Raw genomic sequence first — 19,624 nt, 5'->3', positions numbered from 1 at the left:
ACTTCGCGTCACAACACTCTTCTTTCCTCATCTTCCCAATCTGTCGACGACTGTCCATTCCTACTCACCCATCGATCCATTCTCATTTATTGTCCACACAGAACGATACGCCGCGATGAACACACCGCAAGCTGGACCATCTCATCCTCCGAACCCTACGGCCGCTCCTCCTAACCCTTCTGGACCAGGATCAGAACTCAAGAGACGTCCTGAGGGTGATCCCGAATCAACAAGGAGATTGTAAGTGTATATCCTCTCTACCTTGCATCTCCCGAGCATACCTTCAATACGTATGTGTATGATGGTACTGAGAGTCTATATCTAGGAAACATCCTCGACCACCACTTCCTCCGCCTCATGTCCTCGCATCCCTCGTACCTGACTCTCCTGCCTTCACCGAGCTCATGAAGATTGAGCAGAAGCTTGATTGGACGATATTGCGCAAGAAAGCAGAAATCAACGATGCTCTAGGTCGACCCCAACGAGTGAGTCGAATTGACCTTCCTGCCTCGTCGTCCTAATCTGTGGAAACGGTCACTGATGGGTCAATGAATTGTGTTTTTAGGTGAAGAGAACACTACGTGTTTTTATCTCGAACACAGCGCATGATCAACCCTGGCAGAAAGAGCAAGAGCATGCTCCTTCTGCTGCTGAAAACGCGCTCCTGACTACAACAGAAAATGGTGGAGAAGGGGAAACACCTGCCTTGGCGGATACAACTGAGAGCGCTGCGGCTGCTCCTACTGCGGAAGATATAGTGATGGCGGAGAGTGCGGTGAAACCGACTCTTCCCGCAGAAGGCACCAATGGACAGCTTGATGTTGGGGTTGATGTCAATACTGGGAAGGGAGTGGCTGGATGGGTCTTGAAGATTGAGGGGAGACTGTTGGACGTGAGTTCAACGTGATATAAGGGGACAAGGGAGACCGTGCTGATGAGACATGGGGCTAGTCCGGAAATACGAGACTGGACAAGACCAAACGAAAATTCACGACGTTCTTACGTTCAGCTGTCATCGAGTTCGATAACCGTGAAGCGCCGACGTTCCCAGAAGGCAACATAGTCGAGGTAAGTGCATCTTGTAAGCTCTCAAGTAGCCAGCGGCTGAGCTTTGCTTCAGTGGCATGCTCAAAATGTCACAACTCCACTCGACGGTTTCGAAGTCCTGAGACGGGGCGACCAGAACGTCAACTGTCGTATCATCCTTCATGTCCAACATTATCCTGAGCGATTCAAGGTGCTGGAACCTTTGGCGGATCTCATCGCGATGAAAGAAGGAACGAGAGCAGAAGTGGTCTCAGCAATTTGGAAACTCATCAAAGTAGCTGGCGCCCAGGACAAAGACGACGGGACAATCGTCAAACCAGTAGGCGGTTTGGATAAGGTGAAGATAACACGACAAGCGGGAATGAATGTGAAAGCTGATGTATTATGGTGTGGTAGATATTCCCTCCCGGTCAAGATACTATTCCGTTCCACCAGCTGCCCGAACTCGCCACAAGATATCTCGCCCATCCCGATCCCGTTATCATCCCATACACTATAAAGTGAGCTTTGCAATGTTGCGCAAGGTTACGCTAAGAACCCGCTGACGTTGACGTTTCGATGGGTAGGGTCGATAAGGACCACAATTTCCATAACAAATGCTTCGACATCCCAATCGAGATGGAAGATCCACTCAAGAGCAAGATGGCTTCGCTGGTGCAGGCCTTCGAGGGCAGTGAAGGCAAGGAAATCGTCAAGTTCGAAGATAAGGTTGGCGAGTTGGCTTATTTCGCGAGAGACCTGAAGCAAAAGAGGGATTTCCTCGAATCGTTCGCGTGAGTGTGCCAACCTGTTTCTCAACGGAAAAGCATGCTAACGTTGTCTAATCAGTGCGAATCCCCGAGCTTTCATTCACAACTGGCTCGCTGCACAAGCTCGAGATCTCGACCAGATGCTAGGCTACCAGATCGGTACGACTGGTCTTAACGGCGGCAGTGTCAGAGAAGAAGATTTGAGACGAAGCGATCTGTTCAGCATGCCATGGGTGGACGAGGCAGTGGTGATCCACGAATCGTCAAGGATGGAATCGGAGAGACGGGGTGGAGGTAGATAGAGGTGTATGCCATGTGAAATTCATATGATGTATGGAATGCTAAGACTAGACCTTGTACCGTCTACGAGAAATTGTCCGTCAGCTTGTGTGTATTTGCACAGTGGTGGGATGAGAAGGGGGTCAATCACCTTCCTGATCGTGAGAAGAATGTCTTGAGGATCCAAACCTGTAGTCTAGGAACATGATCAAAGTCAGTTGATGGCTTGGAGCACATGATGGACTTACAAGGACATGGCGATAATTATCACACATTCCAGAACTGTGAACCAGAATATTCGACTTTGAGTAGAAAGTACTGTCGAGAAATTCCTATGATGTCGAGTATGGAAGCTGTCAAAGTTCGCACGGAATCACAATCAGTCCTGAGGCTGAGTGAGGGGTGGTCGAACCGAGCAAGAGCGTACTATTTCTGAGTCCTCGTGACACTGCTCAACAGCCCGCTGATCTTGTATGTACTTTCTTCCAAGGCTGAAGTGTGTTCTTTGAGCGGTTGTTGTTGAGCTGAGAGAGTCCGCCGAGGTTCTGATTCCACCATGATACTATGTGGGTGGAACCTTCGTCAATGGCCTGCCGAGCGGAGATCCAGGTAGAGCACGTTGTGACGCAATCAAGACGGGAGGAATTGGTCACGAGCAGATAGTTGGGCACGGAGAGAGAGAGAGGAAGCAAAGTCAAAAGCCAACCAGTACTCACTCAAAGTCGAGTAACTTGTCATTCGTATAAGCCTCATTCTCAAAGCAGAACGAGTATTCTCCAACCTATGTACCAACGATAACCATCAGCTGTCATGCCTTCACTCCCGAAAGGAGCGACACAGAGCAGCTCACCTTGTTCGCCGTAAATATGTAATCGCCTTGTTTCTCGGCGACTCCTTCCAACAACACTTTGTCGTCTGGGTCCATCACGACGTAGTCTATCTCGAAGTTTCCACCTGATTGGACGGCAAAGTAGAAGCCTGAAGGTATCACAGCCGGTCACATCAGCATTGATTTGACGACCAGCTACCGATGCACTGCTGCGTGGAGGGTCATGCCCGATCCTCTGGACACTGTCTGAGGCGGAGGCGGACGGGCCTCCCGTGCTGGCTCCTCACAAAGGACTGGAGGTTGCGGGGCGAACAAGAAATGGAAACCCACCGACTTTCTCTCCTGCTCCATCAACATCCGCATAATAGCACGATCTCTCATTAGCAGCTAGCAACGTCGTCAGAGCCGTAGCTTGCACTTGAACCGCGAGGAGTAGGGCTGCCAGTAGAGCTACGAGTGGGCGGGGTGAAGAGGGGTACGAGAAGGGCGACATGGTCGATAGGTAGGTGGAGGAGGAGACGGGTTCGAAGGTCGTGAGATGTCGGATGCGTTCGTTAGATGTGTCGTGAATGTATGAATGAGGACTGTTCTGGATGCCCGCAAGGTTCCCAAGTGAGCTGAGTTACTTTGTCCTCCGCTGATCAAAGGCGACCAAGCGACCAGCTCACTCGTTCACTTCCACGCGATCACACTTGGCCGCGTCAATGGTGGAAGATCAATTTATTCATTCAACCCACTTTATGACGTCGTCTCTTCGCTCGACTGTATGCAATCCACTGACTGTTGTTGATGATGCTGTCACTCTCATTGACAGCACTTGATTCAATCACTCACAAATCATACAGCTCTTTGTGCCCCCGGTTCCTTCACTACCACCAACAACGTCACCATGTCCACAGCATGGGATAACGCCCGTCGACATGCCCGAGCTCTCGAAACAGCTCTCGACGGCAAGCTGTCGACCTACTCCAAACTCGCCGCGACCATTGCGAGGGGTACTAGCTCTGCGAGCGGCGGGCCCAGTGGGAGTACCAGTGCCAGTCGAGATGCGTTGAATCTGGAGGAAGAAGGAGAAGGGGGGTATAAGCTGGTAGAAGAGGAGATCGAGGAGCTGTTAGGGAAGGTAGGTGTCTCTTGTCCCGTGAAGAGGAGTCTCTCGTGGAAACCCAAGGGGGGTAGTCGTGCATATTGCACGGAGTGTTGGATTTTTCCTGGACAGTGTTGTCATTGATGGACAAGCAGTGAAGGGCTGTACAGTCAGCATGGCACAGACACTGACTCCTGACCGCAGCTCGAACAAGCGATAGACGACCTGATGACACTCATAAATTCACCCAGTCAACCGCCTTCCTCCTCGATGCAACATGCCGCTCAACGGCATCGCGATAACCTGGATGATTACCGACGTGATTTCTTGAGGACTAGGGTGAGATTTCATGAATAGTATCAGCGAGTCGGATCGAGTTCGGCTGACCATTGTCAATCACTCCGCAGGGAAATGTGGAACAATCCGTTCGACGATCAAATCTCCTCGGATCAGTGAGGAAGGATATCAAGTGGGTGGATGTATCATGCCGCTTGATGGCGATTGATGGCTCACCCACTGTCATTCGATGGTTCATAGCGATTACAAGTCCTCATTACCTTCCCAGACAGATGCCCTCCTTCAGGACAGAGGAAGGATAGATTCCAGTCACAGGATGATTGACGATACTCTCAAGTGAGTCTGTTCCCGCATCTGTCATCGATCCTTCATTCCTGCCTGTTTGTCCAGCCTCAGTCCTTTTCGCTTCCCTTGAAAGCACGTAGCTGACTGAATACTCCCACTCAGCCAAGCATATGCCACTCGTGAAGATTTCGCTCAACAACGTACCCTCCTCGCTTCTATCGATTCCCGAATGGGAGGTGTCCTCTCACAGATGCCAGGAATCAACTCGCTCATCTCTATGATCAGGACGAGAAGGAGACGTGATTCCATCATCATGGGTTGTGTCGTTGGTCTATGCTTTGTGCTCCTTCTAGGTTACATGTTTGGCTTTTGATAGGATCAGGGTGAGGATGATGATCAACGAGTTTTTCCATGCCATGTACCGTATGTGTATCACGAGGTCGATGCACCCAGATGTCAATATTACGTCTGGGACTCACGTTCCAATAATGTGCTCGCGGCGGGCATGTGTCTCGGCCCTTACATCATCGTTCAGTACCCGTGACAGCGAGCCTGGCGATGAATCCCTCATCTTTCGTTTGACGGCCAGAGCAATGGCAGACTCCTTATGCGTCGAACCCGATGAACGTACGCGTCTTTGGGCGCTTCTGCCCTCTAGCAACCATGTCCGCTGTTTTCAGTAGCTTGTATACTGATGCTAGTCATGTCACATATGCGATGAACTACTGTACAAAAATGTTGTCCGCTCCATTCTCCGTCCGGTTTCGATCAGTAGTCATCGCCCCGTGAGACCACCTCCTTGCAGGTCGGTCTCAACAGAATTGTGTGTTCCTGATCGGCAATGGGTCAGTATCCAGCGTCTTCAGCTTTGGGAAGACAGCACCCACAAATTGCGCTGTCATAGCTCCTGGTTGAGGATCGACCAAGGGAGGATAGTCCATGACAAATCCCTCTTTCACGAGAGTGTTCAGCTGTAATATCTGTGTCAGTTGCGTGCTGACAGCCGTCCCGATCATCCCAGCTTTGTTGCACTCACGGCCAAGAGGTAATTTTTCTCTCCTGCATGATCCAAATATCGTCGGCAGAACGGCAATGTCCCGAAGTTACGTTTCACTGACGCCAGCAACGACTTCGCTGATTGGTGGCTAACAACGACTCAATGTCAGTTGGGAGCCTACAACGAAGAAAAGTCACACTTACTGTCCAGAATACCGCTCAGGTGCACCTCCTGCCAAAGCGTAATGTGAACAGGCACCTTCCTCGATCACCCTCCCTCGACCTGTACTTCCGAAAGTTTCAATCGCAAAGTATTCACCCTCTTCCATTCGCTGCGTGTCCTTATCGGCACCATGTTGCTTGACAATCGGTACTGACTTTCCCGGTTTGTCGCCAATACCACCGTGAATTGTGTATGGTGTTATAGAGTGTCCATTAAGGTTACTAATCGACTTGACAGGATATGTCTTGCCGTCCACCTCAACCTCATAACTCTCCATGACATCCTGAACTGCCTCGCCAATGTCGCATAGGCGAACATCGATGCCTGCTTCTCTTATCCCCGCATTCGTAGCATCCTTGACAGCATCCAATAGTCGATCCCAAGTCGGCTCGAAGTTCATCGTGAACGCTGAATCGACAATTCGCCCATTGACGTGTACACCGAAATCGACCTTCATCACATCCTTTTTCTGTAGTACTATAGGCGTAATATCAGCTTCTCGATCCCAATCATGTGTAGCTCACCCACCTTGCTTGTCTCCTGGATTAGGAGTGTAATGGGCCGCAATCTCGTTAACGCTCAGACCTGTTGGGAAGCCGATACCACTCTCAAATCCGTTCTCCTCAACCAAAGCCCGCGTTCCATCTTCAATCAGATTGGCAATTTCTGTCATTGTCATACCCGGCTTGATAGTTTTACGAGCATAAGCTCGGACCTGTCGATGCACTTCACCTGCTCGACGGATGTTCTGATATGTCGTTGAAGGGTCTTCTTGGGCTAGTCTTTCCTTCTCTCTCATTTCGGCTGATGATGTTCGGAATGCGTTGCTATTGTAGAATCCGCGTGAACTAAAGAACTCTCAAGGACCATAGGGAACAAACTCACTCTTCTCGATACTCGACCTCCTCGCCGACAGGGTAGACTCCGCTCTTGAATATCTTGCTCAATCCCACTCTGGGAGGCTGAGACTGCGTAGCAGCGGCTGACTTCTTCTTCTTGGCTTAACATTTCACAATTCAGTTGGAAAGCACAAATAATCGCAAATAGTAAACATCGCTCACACTTCTTCTTCTTCTTCTTTTTCTTGGCATCTACGGATTGTCAGTTGTGACCATAATGACAATAAGCTCACCTCCTGTGCTCGGACCTTCTTCGCCCTCTGCGTCGTCATCGTCCTCTTCGTCCTCTTCGTCCACTTGCAGATCCTCGACCTTCTGGTCCTTCTTGTCTTCGGAGATGCTAAGCGTCTCCATGGTGGGGACAGCGACCGGGGCCATCTCGTGCTTCTGAGCGCCACCAGACGGATTGTGTCAGTGGAAAGCGCCAATAACCGTGCGAAGCGAGAATGCCGATAAAGATAGAAATTTGAAGTAAGATCTCAGAAGTCTAAGTGGTATCTACTGTAGGATGACGAATCACCCCTGCAGAAGTCTAACATATCTTTGTGACAAGCATCATTGAAACGGAAAAAGTCGAATGATATGCAGTTTGGATGGATGGTAACGAGGTAGCGACCATAACATCGCATATGGGGTGAGGATCCGATCAGCTCACCTGTGATGTTCGGATGGTCTTGTTGGAGGTGGGTTCCGAGTATCGCTGGGGCATATGCCTATAGACACCAAGGCAAGAGGAAAGATGTAGAAGAGGGACGAGTCAGGACTACAAGTTTCTCGGCACCTGCCACCCTTCCCTCCACCTTTTTCCGACACCACAACTGAACCAGAACCTCCTGTGCGCCTAACCTGGTCATCTCTCTCTCTTCACAACCTTTGCCACCCGGCGCATCCCCCGTGGTTAATTACAAAAGTGGTGTATGCTCCCTCAACCTGTTACATTCGAATGTACATCTCGACACTTGATAACTGACACTGATCGTAAACATAAAACGTTAAAAAGGATGGGTGCACTTCTATCCATTCCTCTCTTGACGGGAGGTATCGGTGCAATCGGAAGCTCCCTCTTCTCAGGATGCATGATCTTCATGGGTGAGTCGGGTGCTTCGTTCAGTAGACGCACAATGCTTATCCCGCCGTTTGACGATAGGTGGTACCGCCGCGTCAGCATTCTGCAAGTCATGTAACTGCAATTCGTCTATTGCCACTCGTGTCGGCTTCGGGGTGAGTGGAACTCTCTGAGCGGGCAGACATCCGTGCGCTGATGCATCGATTGGTACAGCTCATTTTCGCCTTGTCGTCAATGTTGGCTTACCTGTCGAGAACCGACATCGCGATACGACAGCTTGAGAAGTTGAGTTGGGACTGGATCAAGATGGACTGTTCAGGAGGGAAATGCTACGGTCTACTGGCGGTGAGTTGCCTTTTCACACCAAATGGTTGAGACACTGTTGACCTGTCCTATAGGTGCATCGATTCTGTTTTGCTCTCGCTCTTTTCCACTTGCTCCTCTCTGCAGCGCTTGTTGGTGTCAAGACCACCAAGACCAAGCGAGCTGCTATTCAGAATGGGTGAGCCCATTGTCTTTCCTGGCTTCAGCTTCGCTGATGGACAAACTCGATAGGTGGTGGGGTCCAAAAGTCTTACTCTACTTTCTCCTTTGTTTCCTTTCCTTCCTCATCCCCAATGAATTTTTCATGGCTTACGGATCATACATTGCTCCTATCGGTGCTTGTCTCTTCATCCTCATCGGTCTCGTGCTCCTCGTCGACTTCGCACATACCTGGTCCGAGACCTGCCTTGACAACTGGGAAAGAGGGGAGTCCAATCTGTGGCAATTCATCTTGGTCGGTTCGACATTTGGAATGTTTGCTGCGTCAATCACCCTCACGACACTCCTCTATGTCTTCTTTGCCGGGTCCGGATGTGGCACCAACACATTCTTCATCACCGCCAACCTCGTACTCTCCGTTATTGTTACAGTATTAGCAATTTCTGGCCCGGTGCAAGAAGCGAACCCGAAATCCGGTTTAACTCAAGCATCCATGGTGGCCGCATACTGTACTTACCTCACCGCATCTGCTGTCGTCAATCACACCGACGAAGGCCACTGCAATCCTATTCACGCTCGAGGCGGCACGAAGACCACAACAGTCATCATCGGTGCTTTGTTCACCTTCCTCGCCATCGCCTATTCCACCAGTCGAGCCGCCACTCAGAGCAAAGCCTTGGTCGGAAAGGGTCACCGCGCAGGCGCTGGTGCGATATCTCTTCCGTCCGATCAAGCCGATGAGGACGGTGAGGTCAGATTGGTTACCAATCAGCCTAAGGGAAGGAGGGATGAAATGCGTTATCAGGCGATCCTCGCCGCAGTCAATGCGGGATCTTTGCCTGCGTCAGTACTCGATGAGCCAGAGGATGATGACGATGAGATTGAAGCGGCTATAGGGGAAGAGAGAGATGATGAGAGGACGGGAACAAAGTACAACGTGAGTACCATTACTACTGTACCGTCTGCCGCCGGTCGCTGACAAACAGGTCATCAGTACTCTTGGTTCCACATCATCTTCGTTATGGCTTCGATGTATGTCGCGGGTCTACTGACAGACTGGTAAGTTCCGTCACGCGAAACTTCCCTTCCTACAACGTCAATCCATGAGCTCACGCGTCGACGTGTCTACCTTTCCCAGGGCCATTATATCGACTTCTCCAGTTGCACATCCAACCGATGGTACATCCGTCACTCAAGACTTCACCGGTAGCGCGGACCCGGACGTCTACATCGGTCGGTCGGAGGCTGCGATGTGGATGCGCGTCATCAGTAGTTGGCTCTGCTACATCCTATACTCGTGGAGTTTAGTAGGACCAGTGATGATGCCCGATCGATTCGGCGACTTATAGATGTCTATCGCGATCAAAACGGATAAGTCGGCATCAAAGATGTAACTATTGTTGTCACGCCATTACGGTATTAAATTCATGTTTACTTGGATGTTGTTGCGACGGTATCAACGGGCTCTTCTTTACCACTATATACCCGATTCAACCACTCCGCCCCTCCCTCCATTGCCTGCACCGTCTCGGTGGACTTCTCTCGTCGTTCGTCCCGTCCAACCGTATTGCCATGTACAGCTACAAGCAGTCAGCTCAGACGGGGATAAAGAATGTGGCCACTCACAACGGATATGAGATCTCAAATTATCCTTTCTTGAGCAACCTTTCCCACAATAAGGGCAGGCATGATCCTGAGTAAGAGCGACATGAGTGTGATGGTTTTGGAGGGAGGACTGCGGCTCACCTTGACAACATCATGCGTTTTCAGGTGTCGGCGGAGATGGTCGATGCGCGAGAAGCGTCTTGCGCATTGTCCGCAGACATGACGGCCTTCCGCATGCTTCGGGTGCCGCCCGGCGAGCTTCTGACCAGTAGCAATCTCCGTCTGGACTGGCACGACGTTTGGCGATACCGACTGCATCTGCGGACGATTCTCAGGAGCAATGGCGACGGTGCTGCATTGGGTGGACTACATGCATGCCCTTTGGAGGTCAGCTCGACTCCACAACTATGCATCATGAATTGTGTGAGAAACTGGACTTGCGGAAGACTCTTGAGAACTCGTGCGCGTCATGAAGCCACTCTCGAGGATTGCACAGTATTCTTTCCACTGTGGTAATGCTTGGATGTGCAACTGAGCCAGAACATCCTGTTGCTCGTGTGGCATCGTCTGTACAAAATGTGTGTACGGGGGACCGAGATGGTCAGGCGTAATCATACTTTCTGTGAATGTCGAGAAGGACATGTTGTCGGCTGGCGAGACTCATTGGATCGAGCGAGTGATATTGAGCCTTGAGTCGAGAGATGCAGAACCGAGCGGAGAGCTGGGCAGGCGTTCTGCTCTATATATACTGTAACCATATTCATCTCGACGTGGTACTTGACCCCCTATGTTGACCCCATCTTTCTCTCATGTCAACATCAAACAGACATGAAAGAAAGAAACGCCGTGATTCTTCTTATGACAGGTTGTTGATTGTTGATCTGTTTGGTGCAAATGTCACTGACGGTAAACAAGGGAGATTTCAACAGAAAACAATACATATAAGAGTGGTCATACGATGTCTCTGACAGAGGTCGACGTACATATCCTTCCTACTATACTGTGATGGATGGCAAGGTCCGGTGGTACAGCAGAATGTTTGTCGAGCGGGCAATTTTGCCGAGGAAGGAACGGAGGAGAGGAGGGGGTCAGAGCACATGTGAAACCTTCAGACGTCACTGGTGTATAGCATCTCCCAGTTCTGACAGTAGTGACTTTGTGGAAAACAGTGAGTATTCCATTCGTCTTCCCAGTCGTCAGTGTCGCCTCCAAGGTCGATCCGAAACGACGATTAGAGGGCTCCAGTCACTCGAGGCCCTGCACATGTGTTGTATAGGGACTTGTCGCTTTCGACATTTATAGCGAGAAGAAGGATCCAATATGGCGGTCCTGATGCCGCCGACCTGGTGAATTTTTCGTCACACAAGTTTGCTGTGTGGTAGGTCGTACCTTACCCAGCCTCCAGTCAGTAGAGAGATGGAACTTTCCAGTAGAAGAGCCAAGAAAAGGTCCAATCTCTCTTTCTTGACTGAACAGTTACACCGCTTTTCTTTGCATGAACACATGTAGGGGCAGTTGTGATTCGGTATTTGTGGGTATCAATCACGTGAATCATGTTTGCATGTTGACAGTTCAGACAGCCACCCGTCCAGCCATCTCTGTTTACATTCCAGCTCATCATGTACACCTCGTGAAGACATGCATGGTCCATGACAAATCCAAACAACCATCGTCACTCGTCACCCAGTCTCGGGTCATCGACCTATTCACACTTGTCGCCACCCATCCATTTCCAAAGCCATTCAGGCACAATCCCCGGTCACGTGATATCTCGGTGGGATTTTCAGAAAGCTAGAGTGATACAAAGTAAGTTAACTTTACTCAAATCTCTTCTGGGAACAAGCGTAGATGAGGTACAGGTTGGTCTTCACCATCTCTGCAAAGCAACGCAACTATCGACAACATGGCCAACGATCTTGTCACTACTATAGACTCGGACGATGACGTCTCGAACTATGGCGAACCAAGTCAGACCCCCCGTGCAAAGACCGCTAAGGACGATGAGTTGGATCCGGACTTCGAGTTCGATTTCGATGGAGGTCGTCAAGAAGGTCTAGACCTTTGGGGAGGTGACGAGATCCAAAGTACAAAGGACGGGAATGAGGTGTGTATCTTGTCTTCTACATCCATCTCTGTCATGTGTCTCATTCGCCAGCCGACTGATGATCACCTCTTAGCCTATCAACGTCGATGATATTATCGCTCGAAGACGAGGAAAGCCTATAGAAGCGTATCGAGACAGGAAACGGAGACGGGAAGAAGCAGACTCGGAAGAGGACAAGGAGAGTGCAAGTGACGATGAGGACGACAGTGGTATGGATGGTAGTGGCGCAGAAGGCTCGGAAGCTTCAGGAAGCGAGGATGAGGAAATGGAGGTGGATGGCTCAGATGCTGACAGCGAGGAGGAGTCGGGACAAGAAGAGGACGATGATGACGACGACGATGACGAAGAAGAGGATGATGATGATGCCGAGTCGGACGACGACGCTTCCGAAGAAGGCGAAACGGCTGCTGAGATTGCTCGAAAAGACGCTTTCTTCTCCAAAGACCCCACTGCCGGTGCTGTCGCCGACCCTACAATCCCGTCATCCTTCGCTTCCATGAACCTCTCTAGACCCCTTCTCCGAGCCCTCACCGCCCTCTCACTCAACACGCCGACACCCATCCAAGCCCGTGCTATTCCCCTGGCTCTTCTTGGTCGAGATATCCTCGGTTCCGCCGTCACTGGTTCCGGTAAAACTGCCGCCTTCATGGTCCCTGTCCTGGAACGTTTGTGCTACCGTGATCGGGGGAAAGGAGGACAAGCATGCCGAGTACTTGTGCTTTGTCCCACTCGAGAATTGGCGGTTCAATGTGAGGCCGTTGGCCGAGCTCTGGCAGAGAAAGGTGGTCTGGATGTTCGTTTCGCCCTGCTCGTCGGCGGACTCTCACTCAATGCACAAGCACACACCCTCCGAACTCTTCCCGATATCCTCATCGCCACTCCAGGTCGATTGATTGATCATCTCACCAACACTCCCTCTTTCACTCTTTCCGCACTCGACGTTCTAGTCATCGACGAAGCAGATCGGATGCTCGAAGCTGGTTTCACAGACGAACTCGAGGAGATCATCAAAGCCTGTCCTAGATCACGTCAGACAATGCTCTTCTCTGCTACCATGACAGATAGCGTGGATGAGCTCGTCAAGCTCAGTCTGGACAAACCCATTCGAGTCTTCGTCGATCCAAAGCGAAACACGGCGTCGGGGTTGACTCAGGAGTTTGTGCGGATCCGGTCCGATGATGCCAGATCTCCTAGTCTGTTGGCTCTGAGCAAGAGGACCATCCGAGAGAAGTGTATCATCTTCTTCAGGAGTAAAGCCCTCGCGCACCAGATGAGAGTGTTGTTTGGTCTCTTTGGTCTGAAAGCAGCAGAGCTGCACGGTAATTTGACACAAGAACAGGTCAGTTTCCCCCAGCCCACCTCTGGCACCGCTGTCATCTTTGCTGACCTTTCACAGCGTCTGCAAGCCTTGAACGACTTCAAAGCAGGAAAGGTGGACTACCTACTAGCTACAGACCTGGCGTCTCGTGGTCTCGACATCAAAGGAGTCGAGACTGTCATCAACTACGACATGCCAGGTCAACTCGCTCAGTACACACATCGAGTCGGTCGTACAGCACGAGCCGGCAGGAAAGGTCGATCTATCTCTCTTGTCGGAGAAGCGGATAGAAAGATGCTCAAACTCGCCATCAAACAGTCTGAAGCGGATCAGATCAGGCATAGGATCATACCCGCTGAAGCCGTCACGGCCATGGCGACAAAGGTGGAGGAGTTGAAGGATGAGATCCAGGAGATTCTCCATGAGGAAAAGGAGGAGAAGCTGGTGAGTGGCATTTCATGATGCGTACCAACAAGGGCAGTTGTGTTGATCCATATGGGTGGGATACAGATGCGTCAAGCGGACATGGAGATCAAGAAGGGACAGAATATGGTTGAGCACGAGGAAGAGATCTTTTCCAGGCCCGCCAGAACATGGTTCCAAACGGAGAAGGAGAAGCTGGCATCGAAGAGTGAGTCGTGTCACGAGCTAGAGCTTGGGCAGAAGAGGAATACTGATCAATCTCTGGCACCTCTTCACAGACGCTGGGAAAGAAGAATATATCAGTGCTTTCCCCGCCGAGAAAGAGAGACGGCCGGTTGCTTCCAAAGACAAGGAGAAGAGCAAGGACGGTGTCAAGCGCGGGAAATACGATGGACTCTCGCGTCGAGTGAAGAGAAGGAAGATGGCGATGGAAGAAGACGAGGCCGATCAGAGTTATGTGAAATCAACGACTATGGCGATTCGACAGGCGAAGAAATCGTTCAAACCGAAGAAAATCACGGAACCGCTTGCCAAGTCGGAACCCTCGAAGAAACAGGGGGTCAAGGGGAAGAGCAAGAAAGTGGGAGGAGGTAGGAAACAGAGTGCCTTCGATGACGATCGTAAAGGATCGAAACACGAGGGCATGAGAGCGAAACCTACAAAGGTGGCGCTGGACAAAAAGGGAGGTAAAGGAAAGGGGAAGGGCGGTAAGGGTAAGGGGAAGAAATAGGCGGGAGGCATTCATCAGTGAAATCGTTTGTGCGCAGTGAGAGGCTGCTGGGGTGTTGTGTCACACGAGCTTACATTATGCATCTGGTTGGGTTTCTCTGCGCTACTTAATCGTTTCTTCTCCCGATTCGAATAGGTACATATAATCATTGTCTCCTAGCGTTGCACTGAGATCTGAGCCCAACGGATACTCCTACTTCTTTCGATCCAATCGACGATTGATCCCTCCCAGCAGAGTCTTGATGATGATATCAGCGCTCATGTCCTCACCACTATACGGTACTGTATCGACGATATCGCGGATATCGTGTGTGGAAGACAGTCCATCATCCATCTCCTCCAAAGCTGCTTTGGCCTGAAGGAGTGAATGATCAGCTCAATCCCTAGGAGGTTTGCCCACCATAGCTGAGTGCTGGAACTTACCTGTGCGTCGTTACCTATTTGCAGGAACTGGATGCCAACTTGTGATAGAGGGTATTCTCCTTTATCCAGCTACACGGAAAGGAATCCATAGAGTCAGCTTATTACGGGCCTCTCACCTGACTTGGGATAGAATGAGAGGATGACTTCACTCGCCCTCTTTGCAAAAGTCACAATGACACTCTCAGGATCGTCCGTAGGTGCTATTGCCATATACGTCGATGAGCTAGATTCCCTTACGCCGAAGTTTAATCGGGACGACAGACTGCCAGCACACTCACCTCCATCTGTTATGACGATCAGGTTCATAGGTTTTATATTGCCTTTCCCAGCACCTATGGAGAAGGTACGAGATCGCTCGAGTTTCTTCATATAGTCCCGAAGGAGGTATTCTAGTCTTTGGCCAGTACTGGGGGAAATTGAGAAGCTGCGTTTCAGCTATCCGTCTGACATCCGAGCGATTACCATCAGCTTACGGTGTGGCTCCATTAGGTCTGACACCGCCAAAGAGGTCTGCGACTTGTCGTGAGGTCTAGGTATAAAAAATGGTCAGTCCAGCACAGTGGCGTTAATCACGATTGGAAGCTGTCTCGTCGTGACGACAGAAGCCGATGTATAGCATAACGACCCTCATCTCATCATACGAGACTTTATAGGAGACGCACTCACCCTCATGCCTGATCCATCTTTCCTGCTGTTTAGGAAATACACATCGAACCCATCATCGTCGTATTTCCCGACCAGGTCCGCGACGCCCATCAGAGCGTTCATCGCTTGAGTCCAACGACTCCCTGCCATCGAGCCGGAGTCGTCCACTATGGTTGGGGGGAAGGGGGGGGGGGTGGATCAGCGAATCTGCGGATATGCTGGACAATATATGGGTCTCCCTACGAGTGCAAGGTTGACCAAAAGGGGAAAATGATGAAATCAATCCATCGATGAGATGGTTCGAATGATGATGTCTCTCTCTCTCCCTCTCTCTCTCTCTCTTTCAATATGAGGAAGAGATAATTTGTTGTCAGCTTACTCACCCAAAAACACCGTATCATACATCTTCAACATCTCCAGTGGATCTTCTCCCGCCTGATCCCTCACCTGTATACTCGCTCCATACGAAGGAGGAGCGGCGGTCATTCCTCGTCCCCCAGAAGACTGTGATGGTGGAGGCGGACCCGGCGGAGGAGCATATGCTTGTTTCCCGTTGCCATCCCCGGCCGAGCTGCTAATGGTGTTTGTGTGCTGTGCGGAAGCATAAGTTGCTGGCGTGTATGTCTGTTGTTGTTGTTGTTGTGAAGCAGCAACGGAGGAAGAGGACGAGGTGGATTTCGACTTGTTTTTGAACGGGTTCCAAGGCATCGTGCTTCTAGTTCTAGTGAGTGATGTGTTGATCGATGGAGATCTTGCGGTTGCGGTTGGAAATGGGCGAAGATGAGCGATGCGAGTGGAGATATGATGTTGAAGTAGTGATTTCAGTTGGTGGAGAGGATAGAATCGGAGCGATGGATGGATATATATCAATCGCCACCCAATGTTCGTTGTAAGGTTGACCCCTGTTTCGGCCGCGGACAGCATATGTCTCCATGCTGCCATGCGTCTTCTCCGACAGGCTTCGGCACGACACATGCCGTTGACCTGTACGAGTAAACGTTCAGCCGCAGCCCCACATTCTCCGACTGAGTCTAAAAGCCTTGGCATCGAATGAATCGTGATACTGTATCCTGAAATCGTCATGATCACGAGGCGGTCTGTGTACGCCACATTTCTCTCAAACGGACACGAAAATCATTCACGTTTGACGGTCTTGTCCGAACAGGACGCTGCATCTGCTTATTGACTACATACACATCAGATTGCCCTACGCATCATGCGCGTGTACATAGCCATGAACCAGATCCTAGACACCAATCTTAGCAGTTGATCTTCTGTCCAATCTCCTGTTGATCCCGCCCAGTAACGTCTTTATGATGAGCCCCGCACTCATCTCTTCGCCTGTGAACGGGACAGAGTCTACCATATCCCTGACTCCGTGAGCAGCAGAGATCCCATCGTCCAGCTCCTGAAGTGCTTCTCGAGCCTGTATCATGGACGTTCGTCAGTTGCATAGCGACACAACAAGGCAAATGACGCTTACCTCTGAGTCATCTCCGATCTGCAAAAACTGAACTCCTATTTGCGATAGCGGGAAGTCTCCTCGATCCAGCTGAGTCCATCGTCAGCTTGTTAGAGGACGAGACGTGGAATACCAGCCCCACTTACCCTCTTCGCGCAAGCGATCAATACCGATTCGGGATCGTCGGTGGGAGGTTTTGCGAGCAGTTCCGCACGATTGAGGGAGGAATGCGAAGCGAGAGCGCGCATTCGAGCAGAGATGGGGCGAGAGAAGACTGAGCGTTAGCCCTGTAAGCCACGAACAGTTTCCGCGTAGAACATGTGGTACGGTAGAAAACAAACGGCGATACTCACCACCATCGGTCACTACTATGAGATTCATTGGCTTGACTTTCTCGCCGGGCACCCCTGAGCCGGGCGACACCACCTGGGATCGTTCCAGCTTCGACATATATTCGCGTAGGATGGCTTCGAGCCGGATACCGGTCCTGATGCGCAGCTCAGTGTCCCCATCCAGATCTAGGCTTGGGTCTCACTCACGGTGTAGCCCCCTTAGGCACAAGTCCGGCGAATAGCTCCTCCATTTCGTGTGCACCCTGTCCTTCAATCTCAGCTCTGGCTCCAAGGCTTCAGGCAAGAACCCACCTTGAGCTCTTTTCCAACACGTTTGCTGTTGAGGAAAAAGACATCCACTCCATTCTCGTCATACCGCGATGCTATATCCGCCACTTCCATGAGCGCTTGCCGTGCCTGTTCCCATCTTTCGCCAGCCATCGAGGTACTGTCATCAACTGTAAGATCACGTTCAGTACGCGGCAGATCATCCCTCATCTCGTTATCGCTCACCTAAGAAAACGGTATCAAAGTCTTTCAACGTTTCCAAGGGATCCTCGTCATGAGGCGGGAGATACGAAGTACGACGTGGAGGTAAAGTGGGTGGCTGTCCTAGAGGAGGTGCAAAGGAGTGAGAAGCAGTCGGTTGAGGCTGTAACGGTGGTTGAAGATTCGCTGGCGACTGTAATGAAGCTTGCGTATCGTCATCCCAGCCAAACGATTGTCGATCTGTAGATCGAGCGGGGAGTGAAGACGGCACAGATGTGTGAGGTGGCGTTGCAACCCGCAGATGAGGTGGAGGAGGACCAGGCGGAGGGGCATACGTGGCTTGACTGGGAGCTTCGTACTGGGTATAGCTCGATCGGGGGCGATAAAGGTCTTCGCTGCTCTCTCCGGATGCTTCGTCAGCTTGTAAGTGTTCTCGTTCTGCCGATGACAGGAACGGATTTTTGCTTTTGAGGTGCGCACCCGTCCTGCTTGGCGATAGGGGTGGGTGTGAGTGAGATGAATTATCCTGTAGGTCCAGACTGGAGTCTGTGGGCCTGTTGCGACTAGGCGGGCCTTGCCAGTCTCCGGGCATGGTCAGACTGTCAACACCGCTTGCCAATGCTTGGATGTCAGGGTTTATCGTTACGGGTTGACGACTCGATCCCGCCTCCTGGGGTCTCGAGCTCGACCCTTGATATATCGACTCCGCTTCGGCCAGACTTAGACGCATGACCTCATCAAGTTCCTCCTGCTCTCGTTGTGCTGCTAAACTTGCTCGCTTTGCTTCTGCAAGTTGTGATTCCTCCCATACCCTCGCCATCTCCGGATCGGAGGGAGGAGGTGACGCTGGGGGTTCCACCTCAGCTGCTCGTGTAGGAGTGCGTGGCTGAGGCGGCGGACGTGTAGATGATGGGGTCGAGACGCTGAAAGGCCTCGCAGGGGTAGCCGGGGGAGAGGACACGGAAGGACCCGTTGTAGTCGCCGACGTGGCTAGCCCAGAAGGTCCAGCCGCTGCTGCCAACTGCTCTTGTAGCATCCTAGTTGCCTCCGGTTCCGGGTCTTGGCTAGCATACGGCGGAGGCGGAGGTTCGTCACCATCTTGTTGAGCTGGACGATTTGTGGTCGCTCCTGTACTCGTACGGGTCCGGGAGATACTCGCGTTTGCCGGTCGCAGGGATGAAGCCGCTGCCGTCTGCGTTCGACGTAAAGTGTTCGCGTTGGGTGGTGGAACACCGGCTTCTGATGTTCGTCGGGTCACTCTGATGAGTGGGGAGGGAGGCAAACCATACTCAATGCGAATTTCGACGAATTGCTTTGCGAAACGAGGAAACTGCGTGTTTTCATGGCTCGTCAGCCAAGCAGTCGACTTCACTGCTGTATTTGGACACACGGACCTCTTCCTCCAATGGCTGCAATTTGTACCCGATCTCAGACCTCCCCCGACCCTTGTAGGACTTGTATTCGACGTAGGATCTCAAGACGCATTTGATATACCTGTCAATACGATTCAGCGTCTGTCTGCATGAACATTTCCAGTTGACAAAGCGAATGAAGCTGTCTACTTACTCAGGATCCTGAGTCAGAAGCCTATTGTTGAACGCCCAGACTACATGGTTCGAAGTCTCCATTGGATCGACCTGATACTTTCTGTCTTCTCTCTGTACCTCGGACCTCAGCTCACGTCAGAAAGGTGGACAAGGATGGGACGCCTCGATCACTCACCCTCACGATATTTCCGGAGAACCGGCTCCCGCGTTCTATGGGTGCGCGTTGAGCCATTGCGAACTCTAGCGCGAGATCGTTTCTTCGCAATGAAGACATGAAAAGAGGAGAAGGATGATGTCGTGGTCAGTT

The 19,624-nt window shown here is 51.2% G+C and overlaps 8 protein-coding genes across 8 annotated transcripts; 4 read left to right on the top strand and 4 right to left on the bottom strand.

Annotated features, from left to right (window-relative positions):
- Positions 1-115: 115 nt before the first annotated feature.
- On the top strand, positions 116-2,098 carry IAR55_004982 (uncharacterized protein; the record flags this gene model as incomplete). The annotated part of the gene is made up of 8 exons (XM_066948076.1): positions 116-240; positions 326-485; positions 566-892; positions 952-1,068; positions 1,121-1,384; positions 1,444-1,547; positions 1,614-1,820; positions 1,876-2,098. 8 exons carry the CDS (start codon positions 116-118, stop codon positions 2,096-2,098), a joined length of 1,527 nt encoding a protein of 508 aa, XP_066801535.1.
- Positions 2,099-2,222: 124 nt separating this feature from the next.
- Positions 2,223-3,397, bottom strand: IAR55_004981 (uncharacterized protein; the record flags this gene model as incomplete). Its single annotated transcript, XM_066948075.1, has 6 exons — positions 2,223-2,271; positions 2,324-2,428; positions 2,503-2,637; positions 2,792-2,856; positions 2,926-3,053; positions 3,235-3,397. 6 exons carry the CDS (start codon positions 3,395-3,397, stop codon positions 2,223-2,225), a joined length of 645 nt encoding a protein of 214 aa, XP_066801534.1.
- Positions 3,398-3,793: 396 nt separating this feature from the next.
- On the top strand, positions 3,794-4,946 carry IAR55_004980 (uncharacterized protein; the record flags this gene model as incomplete). The annotated part of the gene is made up of 5 exons (XM_066948074.1): positions 3,794-4,027; positions 4,196-4,330; positions 4,399-4,460; positions 4,529-4,624; positions 4,736-4,946. 5 exons carry the CDS (start codon positions 3,794-3,796, stop codon positions 4,944-4,946), a joined length of 738 nt encoding a protein of 245 aa, XP_066801533.1.
- Positions 4,947-5,341: 395 nt separating this feature from the next.
- IAR55_004979 (methionine aminopeptidase, type II) lies at positions 5,342-7,069 on the bottom strand (the record flags this gene model as incomplete). Its single annotated transcript, XM_066948073.1, has 8 exons — positions 5,342-5,404; positions 5,461-5,544; positions 5,610-5,718; positions 5,774-6,269; positions 6,321-6,619; positions 6,678-6,792; positions 6,854-6,883; positions 6,925-7,069. 8 exons carry the CDS (start codon positions 7,067-7,069, stop codon positions 5,342-5,344), a joined length of 1,341 nt encoding a protein of 446 aa, XP_066801532.1.
- Positions 7,070-7,692: 623 nt separating this feature from the next.
- Positions 7,693-9,589, top strand: IAR55_004978 (uncharacterized protein; the record flags this gene model as incomplete). Its single annotated transcript, XM_066948072.1, has 7 exons — positions 7,693-7,780; positions 7,839-7,912; positions 7,971-8,102; positions 8,156-8,259; positions 8,313-9,177; positions 9,235-9,299; positions 9,379-9,589. The coding sequence occupies 7 exons, from the start codon at positions 7,693-7,695 to the stop codon at positions 9,587-9,589; spliced, it is 1,539 nt and encodes a 512-aa protein (XP_066801531.1).
- Positions 9,590-11,748: 2,159 nt separating this feature from the next.
- On the top strand, positions 11,749-14,420 carry IAR55_004977 (ATP-dependent RNA helicase DRS1; the record flags this gene model as incomplete). Its single annotated transcript, XM_066948071.1, has 5 exons — positions 11,749-11,949; positions 12,023-13,288; positions 13,346-13,711; positions 13,778-13,898; positions 13,969-14,420. 5 exons carry the CDS (start codon positions 11,749-11,751, stop codon positions 14,418-14,420), a joined length of 2,406 nt encoding a protein of 801 aa, XP_066801530.1.
- A 192-nt stretch (positions 14,421-14,612) lies between these two features.
- On the bottom strand, positions 14,613-16,195 carry IAR55_004976 (uncharacterized protein; the record flags this gene model as incomplete). Its single annotated transcript, XM_066948070.1, has 7 exons — positions 14,613-14,774; positions 14,843-14,911; positions 14,996-15,042; positions 15,121-15,248; positions 15,316-15,371; positions 15,509-15,654; positions 15,871-16,195. The coding sequence occupies 7 exons, from the start codon at positions 16,193-16,195 to the stop codon at positions 14,613-14,615; spliced, it is 933 nt and encodes a 310-aa protein (XP_066801529.1).
- A 538-nt stretch (positions 16,196-16,733) lies between these two features.
- IAR55_004975 (uncharacterized protein) lies at positions 16,734-19,549 on the bottom strand (the record flags this gene model as incomplete). Its single annotated transcript, XM_066948069.1, has 10 exons — positions 16,734-16,913; positions 16,971-17,039; positions 17,096-17,223; positions 17,303-17,436; positions 17,489-17,544; positions 17,594-17,739; positions 17,795-19,100; positions 19,165-19,264; positions 19,337-19,428; positions 19,493-19,549. 10 exons carry the CDS (start codon positions 19,547-19,549, stop codon positions 16,734-16,736), a joined length of 2,268 nt encoding a protein of 755 aa, XP_066801528.1.
- Positions 19,550-19,624: the final 75 nt, after the last annotated feature.

The sequence above is a fragment of the Kwoniella newhampshirensis genome, chromosome 9 (genome assembly GCF_039105145.1).
Source record: "Kwoniella newhampshirensis strain CBS 13917 chromosome 9, whole genome shotgun sequence".
Lineage (NCBI taxonomy): Eukaryota > Fungi > Basidiomycota > Tremellomycetes > Tremellales > Cryptococcaceae > Kwoniella > Kwoniella newhampshirensis.
Note: the sequence above shows the minus strand (reverse complement) of the source record. Positions and strands in the feature narration are given on the sequence as shown.